Below are 25,866 nucleotides of genomic sequence, written 5' to 3' on the forward strand. Positions count from 1 at the left end.
CATACTTTTACATTCCCTTACCCTTTCACGGTTTAATAAACCATGACAAAAATGGTATGATTCTTCCTCTGATAGAATAGGCTTAATTTCATAACTGTTTTTGTTCTGAACAATGATGCCATGATGGCGGGTTATAATACATTTTGTGACAGTTTATTTGTTAAAAAAAGAAAAAAGTCATTCTTCCTCAAAGAAACCAATGTTAAAGCAACACAGTATGGTAATTTTGGTCAGTTGTGCACAACTGACCAAAATTTGCTACAATTACAATAACAAAAACACAGTTTACACATTAAGTAATCACAACAAGAAATATTTATTGAACATATAAATCAGGGCCAACACTTTTGACTTTTGGTCCTAATGTTGCTTTATGACCACCAGGTTTTTCAGCATGTCAAAAGAGTTGCCATCAGGCTCCACTGAAACAATCCCCATTTTATGACTGTGGACTTGAAGAAAACCATTGCTATCTAGACCCACCACCTCAGCTTCATCGCCTTCCTCACTCCAAAGACGCACCAGACTTCCGCTGAAACAAGAAACAAAAATCAAAAAGAGGTGACTCCTCTCTAGGGTAGACCTTTGTAGAATATTACACACTTCACAGATACAATGCTGAGTATACAGTCATGGGATGTAGATGGCATGGAATAGAGGGGTGGCATGCCCCCTTTTTATGGTGAGTGCCCCACTTAAGCCTTCTAGCAAGATATGCAGGTGTAAACTTGGATCTCAAAGAAAAATACATGACATCAAACCCAAACTGAGTTTAGCTCCATTTCTGTTGAAATGATGTGCTTCAACTTGTTGATTTGATTATTTTTAGACAGAAAACTATTGTGACGAGTCTTCCATTAAACACCCCCAGCCTGTCCAGAATGCTGCTGCTCAGTTCTTGATTGGTACTGGTAAAAGGGAGCCCACTCCTACTCATGCATCTCTTCCCCTCACTATACATTTTTAAAGTTCTTTTCAAGATCCTATTATTTGTGTTCCACAGGGATTAATTCTGGGGCCTATACTGTTCTCACTGTACCTGATCTTATTGGGTTCCCACGGTCTTTCCTTCCATTGCTGGTACTCATAAGATGGAGCACCTAACTCTACCTTAGGCACCCTATACATTTTAACGTTCTTTTTAAAGTCATATTATTATTTTTCTAATCTTTAAATTACATCGCACCATCACTGTCTGAGCTCAACCACACCCACACACATACCTCAGGCTTCTGGACCAGAAATTATTAGAAGTACCAAAAACTAAATGGATGCTCAGAGGGGATCAATACTTGCGTTGCTGGTCTCTCTTTTTGGAATGACCTTCCTCTGCACTGGTTACGACCACAACCGCAAAACCCCTTTTTTTATAGTATTCTACGCCAGGCACCGCAACGTCCTTGCAGCACAACTTTGGCCAGCCAGTATCTCACTGTTGCCCAGCTGTTGACCGTGTAATGCACCGGATAGTGTCCACTGTCCAAGGCGAAATCCGAGGCGGATGGGCGTCGGCGCTTGGGTACGCAGGACCGCCCCCTCACCCTGGAGCAGAACGAACTGTCATCGCGCCGGCGACAAACTGTCATCGCGTTGGTGGCATTGCGTCGGAGGGATGCCGGCGACGCGAAGTCCGAGGGTGTGTGTTGGGCGTTTGACCTCTTGTAGCTTCTCCGTTAGCAGGGAGAGTGATTTTTCAAGAGCGTGCATGCGCGGGAAGCCGTGCGTATTTGGGTCAGCAGGACACAGTAATAAAAGTCGATAATACGAAATATAAAATGATAAAAATGACACTAAAAGTTATAAGAATTATAATTGAACTGTAAGCAGTTTTGTATATAATAGAATAGAAAACGTTCTTTAAAAACAACAGATTGACATCGTATACTATTCTGTCATATGAACCTCACGTCTGCCATTTTGCTTTTAGATTTACGACCGTTTGACTTACGATTGTTTTATCGGAACGGAACCTGGTCGTAACTCCGATGGTACCTGTATCCTGTGCTGACCCGGCATTGCGTGTCAATTTTCAAATCAATGTGGCCCAGAGCCAAAACATTGCCCACCCTTGATTTAGCCCAACCTTCGTTGGGCTGTCTTTGTGCATCTCAACTCAACTGCAATTATAAGCACTTTCAAACAGCCAATGCTATATTCAAAACGCAGTACATGGTACATCTATCATACACAAACAATAAATCAGTCACAAAGACAGAAGAAAGGACCAGGGAGTTGAGTGAAATGGCAAACCAACAAATTAGTTTTGAGGCGGGTTTTAAAGATGGGCAGCAAAACAGCTTACCGAATGTTCAGTGGCAGGTCATTCCAGAGAGAGGGACCAGCAACGGAAAAGGCTCGATCCCCTCTGAGTTTGCGTTTAGTTTTTGCCACATCCAATAATGACTGGTCAGTAGACCTGAGGCACTGGGAAGGTGTGTAGGTGCTTATGAGGTAAAATGGTGTGAGGTTACTTAAAGATGTGAAAACAAATAATTGGATCTCGAAAAAATACTCTCTAAAATGTATTGGAGCCAGTGAAGGGACACCATAATAGGGGTGACCAATGTGACTCCTCTTACGAGTACATGTCAAGAGGTGAGCAGCAGCATTCTGGACCATCTGGAGACGCTTCATGGAGGATTGGCTGACTCAACAGTGCATTACAGTTATCGAGCCGAGATGTGATGAAGGCGTGAATTACTGCTCATGAGAAAGAGGTTTATTTTAGCAAAGTGCCAACAACAATTTCAACAAGTTCAAGTTGAAAATACAGTCTACTTCAAGACCCAAGTTTGACCCCGTTTCCAAGAAAGTGGTTGGAATGAAATACTGAAAGCATTAAGACAAAACAACAGCAAGGTCAGACGTAGATGGAACTGTCAGCACCTGCTGCAACTGGGTGTTTTTGTAATGATTGCACACATGTATGTGAGTTTTTTTTTTCTATTTACAGTTTCGTATGATTTCACGGGGCCATACAGTCAATGAAAAAAAGCATACAGATCACTTCTACATCTGTTAATACGCTGAAGTAGTTCCATTAGAAAACAACAAAAACTCTGTGAGTATTACAAAACATGTAAGGACTCGTAAATGTACTCAATAATACAACTGTGTAACCACTTTTCTCCTCCTCTTCTTTTCCTTTCAGCTTTTCCCATCAGGGGTCGCCACAGCGAATCGGTCCTCCATCTTCAGAGGTTTGATTCGCATGTTTGTTTTGGCCAAGCTTTTACATCGGATGCCCTTCCTGACACAACCCTCTGTATTTATCTGGGCTTGGGACCAACACAGTAAGACACTGGCTTGTGTCCCCTTGTGGCTAAAGAACAAGCAATTCGATGAGCTTAATAAAGACGAAGATGCTCGATAAAAAGGCAATGACAGCAAGGATAATAGTCGGCAGTAACAAAGGTAGAAAAAATCAATGTGTTTTGGCAATGAATTACACGATTGAAATAACGCAGCATTTTTTAATCAGTCTTTTTCATCAGTCAATTTCAACTACAATTTTAATTAACCCCTTCGTGCAAGAAATTTTGGACTATTTTTAAGCCCCCGCAAAAGAGCTATGCTGAGGGCAGGTGACACATTCTACCATAAAATGAAATGAGAGAAGCGCTTTAGAATGTTCACGACGCTTTCGTTCATAACGCTTTCGGTTACGGGTGGGTTAAATTGCAGGGTCAAATAGGACAAAGTAAAGAGAGTGTGGGGGTGGCCCTGTGCTTGACTTTAAACAAATTATGTTCGTATTGGTGTGATATACTCCATCCATCTTTCTCATCTTTTCAAAAATGTTTGTTGTTGCAATCTCAAAGCAAAGGTAATCCTGTCTATTTTATTCTGTATATGTCATAGATGATGTTGAACCATTCTTTGATGGTAGGTGTTTTAGGTTTTAACCACCTTCTTGTAATAGCCTTACAATCTGGAATAAATATGTGGTATTAATAGAAACATTCATTGATGTAATGGCACCAAGGTATAAGGACTCCGATGTAAATTAAATATCCATCTGAAAAACAATGTGAAATGTCATGGGCTTCCCTCCAAAATGGTACCAATGATGTACAGTCCCAAAATATATATGGAAATTGTTTGCTTTAAGGCGCCACATTGCTGCCAGCATGCTTAAGACTTCGTGTAATGTTTCTTTTGGGCAGGATTGATGAAAAATCTTATGAACGTTTTCCAACAAAACTCTCGCTAGTCACGTGAGCTTGAAGTTTTCCATTGTATCCCACATAGATGTTCCCAAACTTCTTTATTTAAGACTAAGTTGCCATCCTGTTCCCATTTTTGTTTTATATGCAGTGAATTTTGCTTTATTTGTTGTAACCCCTTGTAAATTTTTGAGATGAGTTTCTGGTTTGAGCGGCTACTATAGCCTCCATAATGATGATACTATTGCAGCGTGTTCTACCGGAGACAAATTCCTTGTGTGTTCTACATACTTGGCAATAAAGATGATTCTGATGCTGATAAATATTTTTAACACAGTATTTTCCCATCCTGATTGTGTCATTCCCCTCTGCATTTGTTTCATATGGTGTGTGAGCTGAAGGAATCTGTTTGTCCCAACCAAACTGCTTCTCATGATTTTGAAAACTATTTATTGTCACTTTATGTAAAAATGTGCAATATGCTGTTACGCCTTGAGTTCCCCAACTTTCAAATGTTGTGTCCCAGTCTTTAGGCATGAAATCTGGGTCAAATGTGACCATCTCAAGTTATTTATCTCCTCTTTCAAGTGATTTTGAGATACTATCCTGTCCCATGTCTTGGGTGACAAGGAAATGCAGGAGTTGCCTAATGTTTTCACTTGATTTGTCAGGTCTTTGTTCACAATTGCAGATTTTATTGGAAATTCTGATGACAATGTACTTTGAATGTCCTTCCACCCGGCGTAGTATTTTGGGTTGTACAGGTAAATTAATGTAAATTAAATTTTAACTGAGCCGCAATATAATAATCTTTTAAACATGGGAGCGTTATCCTTCTTTTTTTTTGCCAATTGTAAACTCTGATATCTAATGCTTGGTTTCCGTCCCTGCCAAATTAATCTCTAAATTAGCCTGTCTCACACCTGAAATTGCTGGTCGTGTGTATCTAATGGAAGATTTTGGAATAAGTACAATAGTTTTGTAAGAATAACCATCTTGACAGAGTCCACACGCGACCCAAAATCAAGACAAGGCATCCCAACCTTCTTATGTTTTTCTTAACCTTTTTGTTTAGGGGTAGGTAGTGAAGCGAGAACAATTTCATCAAATCTAATGAAATATTTACCCCTAGGTAGCTAATTGACTCCGAATCCCATTTCAATTTATATTTATTTCTCACAAATGCAGAGGGGCTGTATTTGAACCAAATCATTTGTGTTTTGGGTACATTGAGCCTGTATCCTGAGAAAGATCCATGGTGTTCCAAAAGAACAGAGACTGTTCGAGTTGGATAAATATACCAACATGTCATCTGCAAATAATGAGGTAACTTGTACTCGCCCCATTCATTAGTATTCCTTTAATCTTGTCCTGTATAATTCATTGGCTCAGAGGTTCAATAAAGATTGCAAATATGACAGGGCTGAGTGGACAGCACTGTCTTGTTCCTTGTTCCAGTAGGAAGGGGTTGGATACAGCTCCATTAATTTTTATTCCCGCCATTGGACTGTTGTAGGGGGCTTGTATTATTTTGACAAAATCATTGTCAAATCCAAATCTATCCAAAACTTTATATGAAAAGGACCAATTTACACAGTCAAATGCTTTTTCTGCGTCTAGCCCAGGCATGGGCAAACTACGGCCCGCGGGCCACATACGGCCCGTTAGGCTTTTTAATCCGGCCCGCCGAACCTGCCCAAATTATAGTAAAAACAGTGTCTGAAACTCATGACAAAAAATTAGCGTACAACAGGACAGATAACTGAAAAGTTGCCTGCCCCATTTTTCACAACTTGAAGCACAATGAGACAACTAATCACATTAAAAAACATTGTAACAAAGTATAAAGTTTTTTTTTAATCAAGAATGTACCTACTACAAACGCGACCTTGCTTAATTTACGGTAAATGTGCATGGAAGTAGATTTTGCTGCAGTAGTCGATTGTCATTGTGGTGCACAACGCAACGTTTGCATTGCTTCCTACGAGCCACTAAGCCCCTTTCATAAGTCTCACGTACACTTTACAGTCACGGTTTAATGTAAATTTACGTTTTGTAGCGTCACATATGTTGTGAGCTTCTTTTGAATCTTTCTTCTGGGCTGAGGTTCTGTGCATCTATTTTGGAAAATTATATGCAATTGCACGACTTTATAACGCTTGCGAAAGTCCGGAAGAAAGAAGCAGGCTTCTGATTGGCTGCCGTGCCGAGTATGCAAATTTCACTGCAGGTAGCCTATGTCTGTGTGCTCGGCGACGGTACACGTGTATTGTTTGCGCGTGAAGGCGAGGGCGTCAGTGAGGAGTTTGTTGAGCGCGCGGTCAGGACAAACCATCTATGATTTGGCGGAATTTAACACAAGTAGGTATTATTGAGCTTGAATATTTCGTTGTGTAATAATATGTTTTGAATGTTGAAAGTGATTCCATTTTTCAATAAATGTTGATTTCTTTAACTTTGCCCCTTCAATGAAAACTTATTAAAAACAGACGCAATCTTGATGAATCACAGTGCATATGTTATTTTAATCTATTTCCATTTCCTCCTCCAAGTATCTGCGAAATAGTATGTAAATGCCATATTCCTTGAGACAAATTTATTAACTGATCAGGGATATTTTTCACATTTGAAAGACAGTTAATAAATTGGGTTGTAGTGTTCTTACTGTGCTATGAGGTTTGTACATACTACATTTAAAGGACAACCGGCACCATTTTTTGTTTTTGTTTCCCACTGACATCAGAAAAACGTTTTATAGCATCTAAAATACCCAAAACAGGCAGGCTGATAATTTTAGTTAAATGAAAAACACCAATAAAAATGACTTCAAAATGAATCCGGAAATGGCCAGTTTCAGAAGGTCCCACCCCCTTGTTCGTGACGTCACGCCAAGACGTCTTGCCTTGCTCGAGAATCAAAACAATGGCTTCAGATTCGGAGAAGATGCTTTCTTGTTACTCATCCAGTTATGAATATGATTCAAATAGTTATGAAGAGGAAAACATAAATGTTTGCAATTGATTCAAGGAGTCCTCCCATATCAATTCGAGCCGTCAATGACAGCAATGTAGCACCCAGAAAATGCAGATGATGGCGCCCAAGCTCCGTTGGAAATGGGTTGATTTGTCAGCTGGGAATTTGTGTCAGTGAATATCAAATAGTTGTCTTGGTGCAACACACAACGATTCACCATGGCGTTATTTATGTGTTTTCCTTCTAATTTCGCCATCAACACGGATCAACACGAAGTTTTCAGACCAAACAAAGTACCCAAAATGCATTGTGTGTCGCTTTCTCGGTCAGGGGCGGTCCAAACGTGACGTCACATGGGGATCGTCATCAACTCGAAAACAAGACTTCGTGAATATTCAGCGCAAGTCTTAGAACGTAAACTATAGCTATATGCTGTGGAATCTTTGTAAAATATGCTCAGTCAAAGTCATTTGAAGTGATTTTATAAATTATGGACATAATTTGTCCGGAGGCGTCGGTGGGTCCTTTAATGCTTTAGGTTTAGTATTTCCGGCCCAAACACTCCCTCCAAATGTTCCTGGCCCGGCCCCTCTGTCAAATTTTAGAACCCAATGCGGCCCGCGAGTCAAAAAGTTTGCCCACCCCTGGTCTAGCCCCACAAGTCCTGCCTCCAGATTATGTTTTTTATGTGGTTTATTATGTGCAATGTCCTCTGATATTATCTTGAGTTTGTCTTTCTCGTATAAAACCCGTCTGGTCAAGGCTAATTATATGCGGAAGCAGTCCTTCTCGGGGGCGTTTGCAGAGTAAGTATGTAAAGATTTTATAGTCCTGATTCAACACGCTTACTGGTCTAAAATTGCTACAGTCAGGTCTATCTTTCCCTTCCTTTGGGATTAGTGATATCACTGCTTCCCTCCATGAGGGGGTATATATTTCTATAAGAACCCAGTTGAAAGTGGACTGCAATATAGGTACCACAGAGTCTACCATGACCCTGTACCACTCAGAGGGGAATCCGTCCAGTGTTGATGTGATATGGCTGAGCGAATCTGTTATTTCAGATACCAAATTCCTACTTTGTTCACTGTTCAGTTTCGGCAGATTAATGTTCTGGAAAAAAAATCATTTTGTCTCCATCAATTTGAGGTTGGGAATATATATATTTTTTAATAACATTTTTCAAAACAATCTTGGATTTCTTTTAGTTTATAATATGATATTAGTATAAGGGTTCCTTATTTTATTTATGGAATTCTCTGTTTGTTGTTTTTCAATCTGTAAAATGATAATTTACTGGCTTTTCCTCCACCTTCATAATATTTCTGTTTAGTAAAGATTAACTTTTTCGGTATATCTTTGGTATCAATCTCATTTATTTTATTCCTTGTTTTGTTAAATTGCTCTGTAATTTTGGGATCAACTGTGTCCTTGTGATTTTGTTCCAATTGTTTTAATTCCCTTTCCAAATTCTCTAGTTGTTTTTGCCTTTCAGCACTGTAACCAATTATTTTACCTCGAAGTACTGCTTTACATGCATCCCATAATATTGGAGGGGAAACTTCAGCGTTGTCATTCTGTTCCAAGTATGTATATATATACTACATTGTACTTTGCGGATTTCACCTATCGCGGGCTATTTTTGGAACGTAACTCCTGCGATAAACCAGGGTTCACTGTATATAAAATGGAGAGGATTACATTTGTTTTGAGATCATAACAAGATTTTTTTTTTTGAAAAGATGGGAAAGATGGATGAAGCATATCACACCAATACAAACATCATTTGTTTAAAGCCACTCTCTTGACTCCGTCCTTATAGAGCCTGCATTTACCCCCCCCCCCCCCCCCCCAGGAACAGAAAGCGTTATGAGTTAAATATTTTATTTTATTTTAGTTTATATATATATATTTTTTTTCACTTCTCTTTTCTTTCTTTGTTTTCATTTTATTATAAAATGGATAGATAAAAATAGTTACACAGTTGTATTATTTAGTACATTACTAGTAATTTCTGATCTTTTTGGGTGAATGAGAACATGAAAGGGAGGTTGGGTCGGTGAAAGGAAGAGGGGGTGCGTTTAAATTTTTGTTGTTTCATTGACGTCCCTCAAATAACTACAGGCGAGGAAAGATCACGGCTCCGTTCAATTACTCTGCTTTGTAAAGGCAAAAGATGACTGTTTTGGAGAAGGAACATACAAAAGCGGACATTGCTTCTGTATGACAAACCCATTCGACCAATCAAAAAGGTACTTTATATGTATGTTATATTTATATATTTATACAGTAAAGTCTCGTTATATCGATATCGGTTATATCAATAGTACTGCTTATTACGATACTATTTCTATGAATGCAAGGAGAAAATTTACATGCCGCAGGATCAGATATATCGATAGTCCGGTTATATCGATATTTTTTCCGACTCCCGAGAATATCGATATCACGAGACTTTACTGTATTTATATGTACAGTAAAGTCTCGTTATATCGATATTCAAGGGAGTCCGAAGAAATATCGATATAACCGGGACTATCGATATATCCGACCCTGTTTGCATGTAATTTTCTCCGTGCGTGCATAGAAATAGTATCGATATAACCGGGACTATCAATATATCCGATATCGATATAACGAGACTTTACTGTATTACTTGCAATCTGCTTTAAAAGTGATTTTATATTCATCACGGATGAATCTAGGACAGTGGCTTATTTATTTATTTATTTATTTATTTATTTATTAAACAGCACGATTGCCTCCGACGTAAAAGCTTGACCAAAACAAACCTCTGAAGATGGAGGACACTAATTCGCAGTGGCGACCCCTTGAAGGGGAAACAATTAATACAGTGGTTTGCTTTTTTTGAACATTTTGTGTTTGGGAGCCTTTTACTGAACGAGGTGCTTGTTCTGTAGCCACAAAGTGACATAAGTCTTCTTGTGCCGGTGCCAAGCCCGGATAAATATAGAGGGTTGTGTCAGGAAGGGTATCCGACGTAAAAGCTTGGCCAAAACAAACATGCGGATCAAACCTCCAAAGATGGAGGACATTGATTTGCTGTGGCGACCCCTTGAAGGGAAAAGCCGAAAGGGGAAGAAGAAGAAGACTAGTACATACATGTTTTGTATTACTCACCTAGTTTTGGTTATTTTAAGATGGAACTACTCCAGAGTATTAATGGATGTAGAAGTGAGTTGTATGCTTGTTTTCATTGACTGTATGGACCTGTGAAATCATAATAAACTGTACATTGAAAAAAAACACCCTCAAGTGTGGAATGACCAATACAGCATATATATGTGAAATATGAAATTGACGAAATGGTGACATTGGAGGTTTCAGGTCAATGTCGGCAACATAATGTTGCATGTAGGAACTAAAACAAGTTCCTAAAGCTGAAGTGGCAGCTGTGCTTTACCTGTGAAGCCATCTCTTGTAGTACAGTGGTAATATTGCCTCTGCACCATCATGTTGAAAGCGGTCTATGAACGCCTCCAGGCAGCTGACCGTGCGTGCAATAAGCTGTGCACAGCTGAGGGGTGGCAGCTGACAGTTGTTCTGAATGTTGTATTGCCGGATTAGGCCATTGATGCACACTGTTGGGTTGCTGTTGTTCACATTGAAACCGCAGCCTGGAGAACATATAACAGGAGAAAAGGTTTGTGTGTTTTTTTCTTTGTTAAATACTACTGTCGTAGTGATGTAGTTTGACAATCAAACAATGTATATTCTAAGGGTTTGCACATGCATGAAAACTCAAAATGTTGCAGACCAGGGATTGCAAAATACACTATATTTTATTAGTTTATCGTGCATTAAAAAAAGCAGCTCACAAGCACTCATTGGAATTATTGAACAAAACAGCCCCAGTTATGTTTTACCATAATGAAAATTTGGTGTGATATTTAACAATTGAAGAACAACACAAAACTCTTCCAGCAGCAGCCAAAAGCTGACACAAAGTCCGCAATTTTAATCTCAGTACAGAATTTACTATATACAGTGATACCTCGGGTTACGAACGCTTTAGCTAATGAACTTTTCGCCTTACGAACGTTAAATTCAGAAGAATTTAACGTCTTTGGTTAAAGCCGCACGTGATTGGTCAAGATCTGTGGTAGAGGAGGCAGCGGGCATACGCAGCAGGAAACACACAGAAGTGAGCGGAGGGAAGGGTTACAGAAACAGAGAAACACACATACGAAAAAGAGAGGACAGAGCTTGAAACAAAAAACAAAAGTGAAAAAGTGAGAAAATGGATAGAAAACACAGTGAAATTTGGACTTGTTTCAACTTTATTGATAGTTCAAAGGCAGAGTGTAGACTGCCAGGTTAAAATATCCCATCAACCAGGCGCCACAAATAACACGCACAAACCATCTGTACAATTTGTAGAGAGCATACAAGTAAGGAAACCAGCTATTAATGAAGTTTCTTGTGTGTCTGCCTGCATCTGTTGCAATATCACAACTTGTAAGATGGACAACCCAGAGCTCCTTGAGACACTTTATGCAAAAAGCTATCCATTCCATCAAGCCATCAATGACCATCACAAAGGTAAATAAAACAACTTTATTATATAGTACAGTTTTTTTTTAATTACAATACCATAGCATATTCATTATACATAAAATAAGGTATGTTGTGTGTACTCTTAATGCTTATTTAGTAGTTGAAAATTATGTTTGATGGGGACCTGGGAACAGATTATTCTCATTTTAATGGTTTCCTATGGGAAATTAATGTTTTGAATACACACTTTTCGCCTTACACACTTTCTGGGAACCAACGAAATTCATAAGCCAAGGTATCACTGGATTTACTTGCGTCACTTTTGTCTACAAAAGCTGCTGTTATTTGACTGAGATTGTTAGGGTCATCATTAATGAAGGAGGAATCAAAAGTAAGAACAAAAAGATTATTTAATCTTTAGGATGGCATATGGAGCTTGCGCAGATGGTCGAGGCGCAGGGGAGAAGAGAGAGAGCTGTTTGGGAGTTTCTATAAAGGCTAGCGGAACGTGATGTCATGATCGTTCATAACATCACATCCTGTATAAGTATAAGTAGAAAACGGAAGTCCGAGAAAATAAAACGATGTAAAGACAGACAGAATGTGACAGACATCATGACAGGAAGTCTGGGAAAATAAAATCATGGTAAAGAAATGATGTATAATTTGTGTACTGTATAGCGAATTGCCTTAACAGAGATAAATGAGAAAATTTCACATGATTTCATAAGAATGTATGCCTGAAGACATCTACAAACTTATTTTCATCATCATAGTATGCGAATCAAACCTCTGGTGATGGAGGACACTGATTCGCTGTGGCGACCCGTTGAAAGGAAAAGTTGAAAGGAAAATAATTAGCACCAGTTACTGGCTAAAGAAAGTATAGGTTTTATTGGTTTAGATTTTATTCTGTAAGAAGGTTTAAAAGATTTACTTCATATTTTCTCGAAAGAGTATTTGGGCCATTGTGATGACGCAACCATCTCCATGAGTCGTTACCTTACCGCGGTGGCAGATATGCAGGAAAGAGTTTCAAATAACAATAACTGGACAGCACCAAGCTCGGACATAGTACTCACAGCACTTCATGAGCGCGGAGCAACACAAATGAACCAGTTGCTGATGGACGGGGCTCACTCAGGACGGCAAACTGAAGGGCGAACGATCCTTATCATGAAGGATCCCTCAAAAATTGCAGTCCCATTCAACTACCGTCCAATAACCTCTTTATAACATGGAAGCTCATGTGAGGTATCATTATGGCTGAGAGAAGTGGACACATGGCTCAATACATGAGTGAAGTACAGAAGGGCATTGGCCAAGATACCAGAGGAGCCAAACATCAGCTACTGGTCGACAAAACAGTCGTACACGATTGCAAGTGCCAACATACCAACTGTGCATAGCCTGGATTGATTATAAGAAACCCTATGACTCAATGTTATATACATGGATCACTGAATGCTTTGAGAAGTAGAATGATGAAACTGAAGCTAGAAATTGAAGGTGTGTTGTTGAATTTTCTCAGTGGGTATACCCCACAAGTAGGATGTGAGTTGGAGGAGAAGGAGAAATGTTGGTTGGACTTTGATAAAGTCAGACAGGACATCAATAGAAGTGAGAGAGTGGAGACTTTAATGGACATGTTGGCACAGGAAACAAAGATGATGAGGGGGTGATGGGCAGGTTCGGACTCCAGAAGAGGAACGCAGGACAGATGGTGGTTGACTTTGCTAAGGATGGAAATGTCTATCATGAATATTTTTTTAGAAGAGACAGGAACATTGACTGACCTATAAGAGTGGAGGCAGGTGTACGCAGGTAGACTACATTTTGTATAGGCGGTGCTATCTCAAGGAAATCAATGACCACAAAGTGAGAGTACAGTCAGACAGCATAGGTTGGTGGTGTGTAGGATGATGCTGGTGAGGAAGACACTGCATGACTTTTAGGAAAGAGTCGAGACAAGCATTGGATGAGCAGGAGGTGGAATGAGGAGGTGCAGGAATGTATACTGAGAAACAGGTTAGCAAAGAAGTGTAACACTGAGAGGACAAAATACAATAGACAGGGGTACTAGGAGATGGAACGCACGTTGAAAGTAAAGGTGGCAAAGGCCAAACAAGAGGCCCACGGTGACTTGTATGCTAGGTTGGACAGTAAGAAAGATCGATCTTTACAGGTTAGTGAGACAGGGAGACAGAGATGGTAAGGACGTGCAGCAGTTTAGGGTGATTAAGGATATAGATGGCAATCCAAGGATGCATATGAGAAATTAAAAAGGGGGGGGGTTGTCCTGTTGTGCATGAAATGGGAGCGGAATTCTAAAACTGGTGGGCCTGATTTTACTAGATTGCCTAAGTATACAAACCTGATTGAAATAAACCATCATAGTACATCAGAAGGACAACCCATATTAAAGCCTCTAATATGGGTTGTCCATCATCAGAAGGACAACCCATATTAAAGATTCTAATATGGGTTGTCCCTCTGATGTACCTCAAAATCAGAAAACCTCTAAATCTTCAGCTGGAGGTAACAGAGCTGAATATGTTGAGGATTCTTTGGGAGTGACAAGGTTGGATAGGATCAGGAATGAGTATATCAGAGGGACAACCCATATTAGAGGCTTTCACTCCCAAAGAAAGTGGGAGTGACCAGGTTTTATTTGGGAGTGACCAGCTTGAATAAGATCAGGAATGAGTAGATCAGAGGGACAGCTGATACTAGAGGCTTTGGAGAGAAAGTCAGAGCAGCCAGACTGAGATTGTTTGGACATGTCCAGAGGAGAGACAGTGACTATATCGGGAGAAGGACGCTGAGCCTTGAATTGCCAGGCAGGAGACCGAGAAGAAGACCGAAGGTTCATGGATTTTGTCAAAGAGGACATGAAGGTAGTTGGTGTGAGAGAAGAGGATGCACAAAACCGGGTTAGATGGAGGACATTGATTCGTTGTGGCGACCCCTGGAGGGAAACGCCGAAAGGAAAAGAAGAAGAATATTGAAATAAACCAAAACACATTCTTTGGATAGCCAAGGAATACAAAACTGATTGAAATAAACCAAAATACATTCCTTGGAGCATTATATTTCTAAATTGCAAATGAAAAACCATTATTTGACTAAAAATTATTTTTCTAATACGTATATCAACAATTATAATTCAAGTCAAAGAATTCATTCATACATATAATAAACAAACATTTTCTATTTTCCTTAGTTACTACACAATTAATCCTACGCTAGTTTGATATTCTACGACATTACAGAGAAGAAGACAAAGAGACCAGATTTAGGACAATATTTTTAGTAGTGTCTAGTTCAGACATGGGCAAACTACGGCCCGCGGGCCACATACGGCCCGTTAGGCTTTTTAATCCGGCCCGCCGAACTTGCCCAAAGTATAGTAAAAACAGTGTCTGGAACTCATGACAAAAAGTTAGCGGACAACAGGGCAGATAACTGAAAAGTTGCCTGCCCCATTTTTCACAACTTCAAGCACAATGAGACAAAAAATCATATTAAAAAACATTGTCACAAAGTCTATAGTTTTTCTAAAATCAAGAATGTACCTACTACAAATGCTACCTTGCTTAATTTACAGTAAGTGTTCATGGCTGTAAATTTTGCTGCAGTAGTGGATTGTCATTGTGGTGCACAATGCAACATTTGCATTGATGAGAAGGTTTCTTCAGCCGTCATCTGTACAAAAGTGAAGGTTTCGGACGTTTCGCCTCCTATCCAAGAGGCTTCGTCAGCGAACTAAAGTCTGACTGGTCGTATCGGCCCCATTTATATATCCCTAATGTCCAGACCTGGTGGCGCCGGACACAGCTATGATAGGTCCCTACTCTCAGGTTGGGGGGGGCGCGGGACCCCACTGATTGTTCCTACATTCCTGACTAACGATTGGCCTATTACACCCACTCCCCCCGGTATCACCTCATCAGCATAACGACCCTCATCAGCATTGCGAAAGTTGCCTAACCTGTTTTGCCTGAGCAGGCTATTGTATGAACGATCCAAATTGAACCTCACACCACCAGACCGGTTTAATGAAGGATTTTGTTGTTTTATAAGAATCGCCTCTTTTACCCCCCTTTCAAACCATCTATGTTCTTTCGCTAAGATTTTAACCTCATTGTCGTCAAATGAGTGGTTAGTAGCTTTTAGGTGCAAATGTACTGCCGATTGAGGCCCACTAGTATTATCCCTGCGATGTTGATAAAGTCTTTTTTTTGAGAATTTGTTGAGTCTCCCCAATGTACTGCCCTTTACAATTTTCATTCTTACAATGTATGGAATAAACTACATTACTTTGTTTTTCATTTGGTAGCCTATCTTTTGGATGCACTAATTTTTGCCTTAACGTGTTTATCGGTTTGAAATAAGTAGGAATTTTATGTTGCCAAAGGACTCTTTGTAATTTTTCAGAAACTCCTGCAATGTACGGTACTGCTACTCCTCTCCTTTTAGAATCTTGAGAATTATTGGTTTCGTTCGCTATTCTTTCTTTCTGACATTTGTTGAATGACCACTGAGGGTACCCACAGTTAGTGAGTGCTCTCCTGATATGTTTTGACTCCTTTTCTCTACCTTCAGTGCTAGTTGGAATTAGTTTAGCCCTATGCTGGAGGGTTCTGATAACTCCTAGTTTATGTTGTAAAGGGTGGTTAGAGTCAAAAAGTAAGTATTGGTCAGTGTGCGTAGCCTTCCTAAAGACTTCTGTTTTTAGCGCTCTGTCCTCTTTTATAATTACTTTACAATCCAAGAAGGCTAGTTGGTTCTCTTGAATGTCCTCAACATTGTAAGAATGAAAATTGTAAAGGGCAGTACATTGGGGAGACTCAACAAATTCTCAAAAAAAGACTTTATCAACATCGCAGGGATAATACTAGTGGGCCTCAATCGGCAGTACATTTGCACCTAAAAGCTAGAAACCACTTATTTGACGACAATGAGGTTAAAATCTTAGCGAAAGAACATAGATGGTTTGAAAGGGGGGTAAAAGAGGCGATTCTTATAAAACAACAAAATCCTTCATTAAACCGGTCTGGTGGTGTGAGGTTCAATTTGGATCGTTCATACAATAGCCTGCTCAGGCAAAACAGGTTAGGCAACTTTCGCAATGCTGATGAGGGTCGTTATGCTGATGAGGTGATACCGGGGGGAGTGGGTGTAATAGGCCAATCGTTAGTCAGGAATGTAGGAACAATCAGTGGGGTCCCGCGCCCCCCCCAACCTGAGAGTAGGGACCTATCATAGCTGTGTCCGGCGCCACCAGGTCTGGACATTAGGGATATATAAATGGGGCCGATACGACCAGTCAGACTTTAGTTCGCTGACGAAGCCTCTTGGATAGGAGGCGAAACGTCCGAAACCTTCACTTTTGTACAGATGACGGCTGAAGAAACCTTCTCATCGATGGACCACTCCTGTACGACTGAGAGCTTACACAGACGAAACATTTGCATTGCTTCCTACGAGCCACTAAGCCCCTTTCATGAGTCTCACGTACACTTTACAGTCACGGTTTAATGTAAATTTACGTTTTGTAGCGTCACATATGTTGTTAGCTTCTTTTGAATCTTTCTTCTGGGATGAGGTTCTGTGCATCTATTTTGGAAAATGACATGCAATTGCACGACTTTATAACGCTTGCGAAAGTCCGGAAGAAAGAAGCAGGCTTCTGATTGGCTGCCGTGCCGAGTATGCAAATTTCACTGCAGGTAGCCTATGTCTGTGTGCTCGGCGACGGTACACGTGTATTGTTTGCGCGTGAAGGCGGGGGCGTCAGTGAGGAGTTTGTTGAGCGCGAGGTCAGGACAAACCATCTATGATTTGGCGGAATTTAACACAAGTAGGTATTATTGAGCTTGAATATTTTGTTGTGTAATATGTTTTGAATGTTGAAAGTGATTCCATTTTTCAATAAATGTTGATTTCCTTAACTTTGCCCCTTCAATGAAAACTTATTAAAAACAGACGCAATCTTGATAAATCACAGTGCATATGTTATTTTAATCTATTTCCATTTCCTCCTCCAAGTATCTGCGAAATAGTATGTAAACGCCATATTACTTGAGACAAATTTATTAACTGATCAGGGATATTTTTCACATTTGAAAGACAGTTAATAAATTGGGTTCTTACTGTGCTGTGAGGTTTGTACACACTACATTTAAAGGACAACCGGCACCATTTTTTCGTTTCCCACTGACATCAGAAAAACGTTTTATAGCATCTAAAATACCCAAATCAGGCAGGCTGGTGTTTTTAGTTAAATGAAAAACACCAATAAAAATGACTTCAAAAAGAAATCCGGAAATGGCCAGTTTCAGAAGGTCCCACCCCCTTGTTCGTGACGTCACGCCAAGACGTCTTGCCTTGCTCGAGAATCATTGCATTGTGTGTCGCTTTCTCGGTCAGGGGCGGTCCAAACGTGACGTCACATGGGGATCGTCATCAACTCGAAAACAAGACTTCATGAATATTCAGCGCAAGTCTTAAAACTTAAACTATAGCTATATGCCGTGGAATCTTTGTAAAATATGCTCAGTCGAAGTCATTTGAAGTGATTTTATAAATTATGAACATAACTTGTCCGGTGGCGTCGGTTGTCCTTTAATGCTTTAAGTTTAGTATTTCCGGCCCAAACACTCCCTCCAAATGCTCCTGGCCCGGCCCCTCTGTCAAATTTTAGAACCCAATGCGGCCCGCGAGTCAAAAAGTTTGCCCACCCCTGGTCTAGTTCGACAAATTACTTTGCTTTGAAGATTTCCAATGTGCCTCAACAGTTCTGAAATGATTCCCATTAGTTGTGCCAGTGGCTGTCAAAATGCGTAAATGGCGCAAGGGCGCGGCCAGAGACATCCCTGGCAAGGTACCGTATTTTCTTGTGTAATATTGAGCTGGTGTGAGAGAAGAGGATGCACAAAACTGGGTTAGATGGAGGACATTGATTCACTGTGGCGACCCCTGAAGGGAAAAGCCGAAAGGAAAAGAAGAGACGATTGAGCCACAAAAGGTTTGAAAATACACCATTTGTTTGCTTTATTTAATAATGCAAACGTTTGAACAAAGATTTCAAAATCTGAATAGATTATTTCGATTTTGGAATCTTCATTTGTTTCGGAAATTTCGGTTCGTTTGTCAATTTGCATACTCGGCACGGCAGCCAATCAGAAGCCTACTTTCTGCTTCCGGACTTTCCCGACTTCTCGGTTTTGATGAATGAAAGTCTTCGCGTTTTAGTATGATGGTGATATCGTGTGTGGTTGTTGGCTGTACGAACCTTTTTCTGAAAGGATCCGGGTAAAAATTTCACTGAATACAGATCACTGAAGGAAGAAAACAAACCGGTTCGTTTGGCAATTTGCATACTCAGAAGCCTGCTTCGTGCTTCGGACTTTCCCGAGTGCTATAAGGTCGTGCATTTGCATATCATTTTCCAAAGTAGACGCACAGAACCTCAGCCCCAGAGGAAAGATTCAAAAGAAGCTCACAAAATTTATGACACTACGAAACGCAAACATACATTATCCCGTGACTGTAAAGTTTCCTTGAGAGTTTTGAAAGGCGCTTAGAAATCAATGCATGATTATTAAAAGCATCGTGGAAAGAAGAGTTCACGTGGCTTGTAGCCGACAACGCAATGCAAACATTGCATTGTGCAACATGCTGAGGACAGTGCACGGACAAATGGCAACTGGAGCAAAATCATCAGCAAGGGATATTTACGACAAAGTAAGCAAGGGAGTATTTGTGGTAGGTAAATCCTTAATAAAAAAAATCCTCAATACTTTGCAACAATGGTTTTATTGCGATTAGTCGTCTTATTGTGTTTCAAGTTGTGAAAAATGGGCCAGGCAACATTATGGCCGGGCAGGCAACTTTTCAGTTGTCTGCCCTGGTGTCCGGTAACTTTTTGTCATGAGTTTCAGATACTGCCAATACATGAATGCACGGAAAACAACAATCAGAATCGAACTAATCGAACAACAACGGACCAAGAGCTCGTCGGACAACTATGACAAGAACAAGATCGTGAAATTCCAAACCTGGGGCACAAGCAGAGGCTCGGCGAAATAATTCACTGGCAAACAAATGACAGAATGACATTCATCAAATACGTCGATGAATAATTATGAGATTGGCAGCAGGTGTATCACAAGCTGGTAAGCACAAACCCGCCACCTGCTGCCGAAATCTGAACATGACAAATAACATTTGAAGCCAATGGCAAGTTACTTCATCAAGGATCCATCAAATGTGCCATATCCCTAGTGAAGCAGTCTCAGCACTGATGTTTTGTATAGAACTGAACCATCTAAGCCAAGTAATTGCCAAAACGGGTTATGGATACCGCCTCAGAAATGGAGCTACAATCAGCCACCTTCTCAAAATGAATAATAATAATAATACATAACTGCTATGCCCTGCGAGTGATCAGATACCCCGCAGAAATAATAAAATGGCCAAAGGAAGAGATTCAGAACACAGATATTAAGACTCGAAAGCTCATAATTGTGAATGGAGGTTTCTGTGCTGCCCCCAGTAATTACGTTACAATGCAATAAAGTGCCCCCTAGTGGTGGAATAGTTAAAACCACTCAAAAACGTTGTGAAGTAGCCATTTTGAAATCAAACTGTGGAGAGTTGTGATTACGTCCATGTCCATCCTCTTTCTATCGACTAGTTCAGGCACAATCTGTAAGTACATTTAAACTACTATACATTTTATTGTTTGTTTTGCAAGTTATCTATAATCCGACATCGATATTTCGCCACTTAAGCATTTCACATGCTTTCCATAGGATTGTTGAATGTGCTAGAGAATAGGCCTGTTTCATTAATGTTATTTTATACTCATAATTGAATGCTGTACAACATTTGTATTCTTTTCTGTTTGTCTGCAGAGGTCTCTTGATAGCACTTGGCTTCCATTATCCTCAGAAAATCTAGATCTTCCATGGATGGAGCGAGTTTGTGGTCATCAGGAGTATGAGCAAACGCAGATTTCCCGAGGCTGTCTCCTTTAAGCATCATTGAGCTGCATATGGGGTTTGGTGCTAGGTGATGCTAGTGTTAGTGCTTGATCAAATACCTCCTTCACCCTAAAGTGAATGTCACATGGATGGAGATTATTTGTACGGCCGTTCTCAAGGATAGCTGTTTTGTAGCTGCTTACCTCGAGTGGTCTGTGAGCGCCACCGAGGCACCCGTCGCCGATGACGACCCATCCTAGGTCGAGTCTTTGGGCGAACGGTGAATCTCCTGAGGCACTTATCTGTTCTCGGACGTTGTGCACCCATAAAATAGCTCTGCCCAGCAGAAGAAAAATTCTTGTATCTGTATCCAGAGGTGGAATTTTGTCTGTCATGTGCTTCAGGTGGGCGTGGTGCTAGGCTACATCCGGTGTACGAATCTCAGTGCGAGCATTCGGGATTTGGTTGCACTCAACACGTGTAGGTAGTGAGATGCTTACTTCCTTACCTAGTGACTCCACAGTCTAAGCTCTCCTCCATGCTGTCTCTGTACATCCTGTACAAGTCTTGAGTGTATATGGGTATGAGCTTCCAGAGATCTTAAAAATGTCAAAAAAAACTCTGACCGTGCTCGAGAATGATTGCTCTGCTCGTCCAATATGGCGTACATTATCTTGGACTCCTCTTCTCGTCCGTTCGGGAACACGTTGACGAGACAGATCTTAGCACATGATCTGGCGCTCAATCCTTCACCACATACGTGTGTGCCCGTGGATCTGACCTCCTGACTATCTGCTTTTTCCTCCTCCCTGCCATCCTCAGAAGTGGGAATGGATGACTTAGAATTCCAGGTAGGTGGTTATTGGTGAAGTGCTGTTGAATGAGCGGTGCTCCTGCACTGCATACACTTTATATCAGCTGTGCAGTTCTTTTCAGAATGCTCTGTGGAGGAACAACAGCGAAAACACAAGTAATGCTCTTTCAACAGTTGTTTGCGATCAGTTATGTTCTTCACGCGGAAGCCTCCGCATTTCCTGTGAGGATGGGCTTTCTATGTAGAGGGCAATATTTATTTGGATATTTTTTCCTTGCCTTCCCCAGACTCAGCCTTAGCAGTTCCAGAGACCTGTGTCTTGTGAACATACACGGATGTTTTTGCGGACCTCTCCCAGTTGCTCTTTCTCTCCGTTGAGGCTGGAATGAAGATATTAAAGTGTCTGTGCAAGCTTTTGCCTCCGAGGTGATTAAGTTCATCAGAAGAGATAAAAGTGGGAAATTAACAAGATGTTCTAGTTTGTATATTGACCCAAAATAAATCAATTTCTCGTGTATGTTGTATGAGAGTTTCTCAATAATGGTCCGAATTCCCCTGGAAGTATCTAAGTATGAAAAGCCTGCAAGGTAGCCATCTTCCTTGGCAGCTTGTAGCTCTGACAGTAAGTCAGTCGGGTCCCTGAGTTTCTGTGGATCCTTCATCGTGACCTTTGGAAAGATTTTCAGTTTATCGAACAGAGCCCATTCCACACCTGCTGGTGAGCCGTATATTGTGTTGGGGCGCTCTCAGGCCATGGAAACTCCAGCAGTGGAATTCCTGATGTTAACTTTTTTTATTCTTCTTGTTCTGCTGACCCCTTCCCAAGATATTTGATTAGGAGGTCCAGTTCCTCTGCAGCAGACAGGAATAGATCTGTGATAGCATTCTGGAATGATACGTCTGTGTAAGCTCTCAGTCGTACAGGAGTGGTCCATCGATGAAAAGGTTTCTTCAGCCGTCATCTGTACTTCTTTGAAGGTGTCGGATGTTTCGCTTCTTATCCAAGATGATTCTTCAGCGAACTAAAGTCTTACTGGTAGTTTCGGCCCTATATATATCCCTATTGTCCAGACATGGCGGTGCCGGACTCTGCTATAATAGGTCCCAGCTCTCAGGTTGGGGGGAGCAGAGGACTTTTCCCTGCGGCTCCACTGATTCTTCCTATTGTCCTAACGACTGGCCTGATTGCCCCACTTCCTCCGGTATCACCTCATCAGTATTACTAATCCTATGTTGCCTAAGCAGGCTGTTGTACGAACGATCCAAATTGAACCTCACACCACCATATCGGTTTAGTGAAGGATTTAGCTGTTTTATGACAATCACTTCTTTTACTCCCCTTTCAAACAATCTATGTTCTTTCGCTAAGATTTTAACCTCATTGTCGTCAAATGAGTGGTTGGTAGCTTTTAGGTGCATATGTACTGCCGATTGAGGCCCACTAGTATTATCCCTGCGATGTTGATAGTCTTTTTTTAAGAATTTGTTTAGTCTCCCCAATGTATTGCTCTTTATAATTTTCATTCTTACAATGTATTGAATAAACTACATTACTCAGAAACTCCTGCAATGTAAGGTACTGCTACTCCTCTCTTTTTTGTATCTTGAGAATTTTTGGTTTCATTCCCTATTCTTTCCTTCTGACATTTGTTAAATGACCATTGAGGGTACCCACAGTTTGTGAGTGCTCTCCTGATATGTTTTGACTACTTTTCTCTTCCTGCGACGCTTGTTGGTATTAGTTTAGCCCTTTGCTTGAGGGTTCTGCTAACTCCTAGTTTGTGTTGTAGAGGGTAGTTAGAATCAAAAAGTAAGTATTGGTCAGTGTGCGTAGCACTATGTCCTCTTTTATAATTACTTTACAATCCAAAAAGGCTAGTTGTTTTCCCTTTAATTTCCTCGCGAGTAAAGTTAATGTTGATGTCTACCGAGTTGAGGTGATCTGTGAAGGATTGAATTGAAGTTTTTAATTATGACTTAACTGTCGTCCACATATCGAAACCAGTGTCTAGGTTTTGGCCTTCTATCCAAGAGGCTTCGCGAAGCCTCTTGGATAGGAGGCGAAACATCGGAAACCTTCAAATTTGTACAGATGACGGCTGAAGAAACCTTCTCATCGCTGAACCAGGTATGTTATTGAAAGAAAGAGGAAGAGCACCCGCTCTGCATGTCTTTTGTCGATAAATATAACTATTCATAATGTGAGGGATATTGGATAAAGTTCCTAAAAATAAGTAACATGAGATAACTTTTATTAGGCTCACAATGGAGAAATTTGCAGTTCAAATCAGCAAAGTAATGAAAGGAAGAGAAGAAAGGTAGAACAAAATATAGGAGCTGCTATGAATGCAGTCACGCTCACGGCACCATTTTGAAGTCAAAATAATATGAAAATAACACAATGACACAGTCATTCAACTGTAAACACTTTTCGGCACCCTCTTTGTTGTATGAAGCAGTTATAGATGAAAGAGCAGAGGATCTTGTACTTTTCAACAGTGGATTAGGGACATCATGCTGAAAATGTGCACATCTACTGCAAGATAAACTAAAAATCCTAAAGATACCAAGAGAAGAGGAGTAGAGGTACATTGCATTGCAGGGGTTTCTGAAAAACTACAAAGGGTCCTTTGGCATCACAAAATTCCAACTTGTTTCAAACCAATAAACACTTTGAGACAAATTGGTGCATCCAAAAGATAGGCTGCCAAATGAAAAACAATGTAATGTAGTTTATTCAATACATTGTAAAAATGAAGATTGTAAAGAGCAATACATTGGGGAAACTAAACAAATTCTCAAAAAAATACTTTATCAACATCGCAGAGATAAAACTAGTAGGCCTCAATCTGCAGTACATATGCACCTAAAAACTGGCAACCACTCATTTGACGAAAATGAAGTTAAAATCTTAGCGAAAAAAAATAGGTGTTTTGAAAGGGGAGTAAAAGAAGCTACTTTCATAAAATTGCAAAACCCTTCACTAGATCGCCATGGTAGTGTGAGGTTTAATTTGGATCATGCTTACTTACAACACACTTCTGAGATTGTTACCACAGAGGCTTAGTTATTCTGATGCGGTGATACCAGAGCAAATGGGGCAACCAGGCCAGTCGTAGACCATAATCAGTCAGAACAATTGAAGTAATCAGTGTAGCCTCAGGAAATGGTCCTCTGATCCCCCCCAACGAACTTACACAGACGTATCATTCCAGAATGCTATTACAGATCTATTCCTGTCTGCTGCAGAGGAACTGGACCTCCTAATCAAATATCTTGGGAAGGGGTCAGCAGAACAAGAAGAATCAAAAAAGTTAACATCAGGAATTCCACTGCTGGACTTCCACTGGGGCCTGAGAGCGCCCCAACACAATATACGGCTCACCAGCGGGTGTAGAATGGGCTCTGTTCGATAAACTGAAAATCTTTCCAAAGGTCACGATGAAGGATCCACAGAAACTCAGGGACCCGACTGACTTACTGTCAGAGCTACAAGCTGCCAAGGAAGATGGCTACCTTGCAGGCTTGTCATACTTAGATACTTCCAGGGGAATTCGGACCATTAAGTTTTGAAAGCAAACAGAACGGTGACGAAAAGAGATTGTCTAACGTCTCCTGTCCCACATAATCTGCTTCAATTCCACACAGTGACTCCCAGTTCAACATACGCATCGGCATTCGGCGTTGACACCCCTTTCTTCTCATCGTCGACTCCTCAAGCCATTTATCCATCGAGCCACAGACCATGAAAAATCATCGACCTCTCCGCTGAACAAAGCGGGGATGTAAAAAATGCTGCCTATTAAAGATACAAAAAGATTACAAGCGCCCCAGAGCTGTCCAGCAATGACAGTCAAATGGCACCGACATCCGTCCCAATGAAAAACAGTTCTTGTATACCCGTTGTGCCGAAAAGTAGCAACCACCAAGCAGTCTCCCCCTTGATGAATGTCGTGGCCAAAAACACTGAAAAACAATCCACATCCAGCCCATGCGACGCAACAACAGCAAATAGTGACAAAACACAACACAAAAACAACACAAAATAACAAAAAAAGCAAGGCTCGTGAGAGCACTGGCTGACGGTACCCTGCTTGGGTGCCATCTTGGATTTTAAAAAAAGTATAAGAGATGGTTAAGAATTGGCTCAAAAAGACCAAAACGTTTTGGTAGGTACAATTCAAAGACCGAGTCGCCATTTTTCGGATTTGCACAAAACGTCAGGCTTCGATGTGATTTATTGATTTTTTTAAAATCTGGGAAAACAACCATGAATATCAACACCATGAAGAACCCATAGTCCTATGTGGAATCTTGCATTCAGTTCAGTAATGAACATCATGTCCAGTCCAGCATCACTGCAACCAAAATCAAAGTATTGTTGTTTACATCTCTCACTATGTTG

The 25,866-nt window shown here is 40.6% G+C and overlaps 1 protein-coding gene across 2 annotated transcripts in view; it reads right to left on the reverse strand.

Moving 5' to 3' along the window:
• Window positions 1-297: 297 nt before the first annotated feature.
• The window catches only part of hlcs (holocarboxylase synthetase (biotin-(proprionyl-CoA-carboxylase (ATP-hydrolysing)) ligase)), a 73,173-nt gene continuing 47,604 nt past the window's right edge, over window positions 298-25,866 (reverse strand). The window contains exons 9-10 of one of the 2 annotated variants that reach the window (XM_089016989.1): window positions 10,564-10,777; window positions 298-532 (exon numbers count right to left, since the gene is read on the reverse strand). In XM_089016989.1, the coding sequence (XP_088873115.1) occupies window positions 361-532; window positions 10,564-10,777 (386 nt within the window). In that variant the 3' untranslated portion in view covers window positions 298-360. Of the gene's footprint in view, window positions 533-10,563; window positions 10,778-25,866 lie in introns of those variants that run through there. The other variant, XR_016117846.1, reaches the window with a different exon arrangement.

The sequence above is a fragment of the Hippocampus bargibanti genome, linkage group LG16 (genome assembly GCF_051943395.1).
Source record: "Hippocampus bargibanti isolate YZ-2025 linkage group LG16, ASM5194339v1, whole genome shotgun sequence".
NCBI classification, from domain to species: Eukaryota; Metazoa; Chordata; class Actinopteri; order Syngnathiformes; family Syngnathidae; genus Hippocampus; species Hippocampus bargibanti.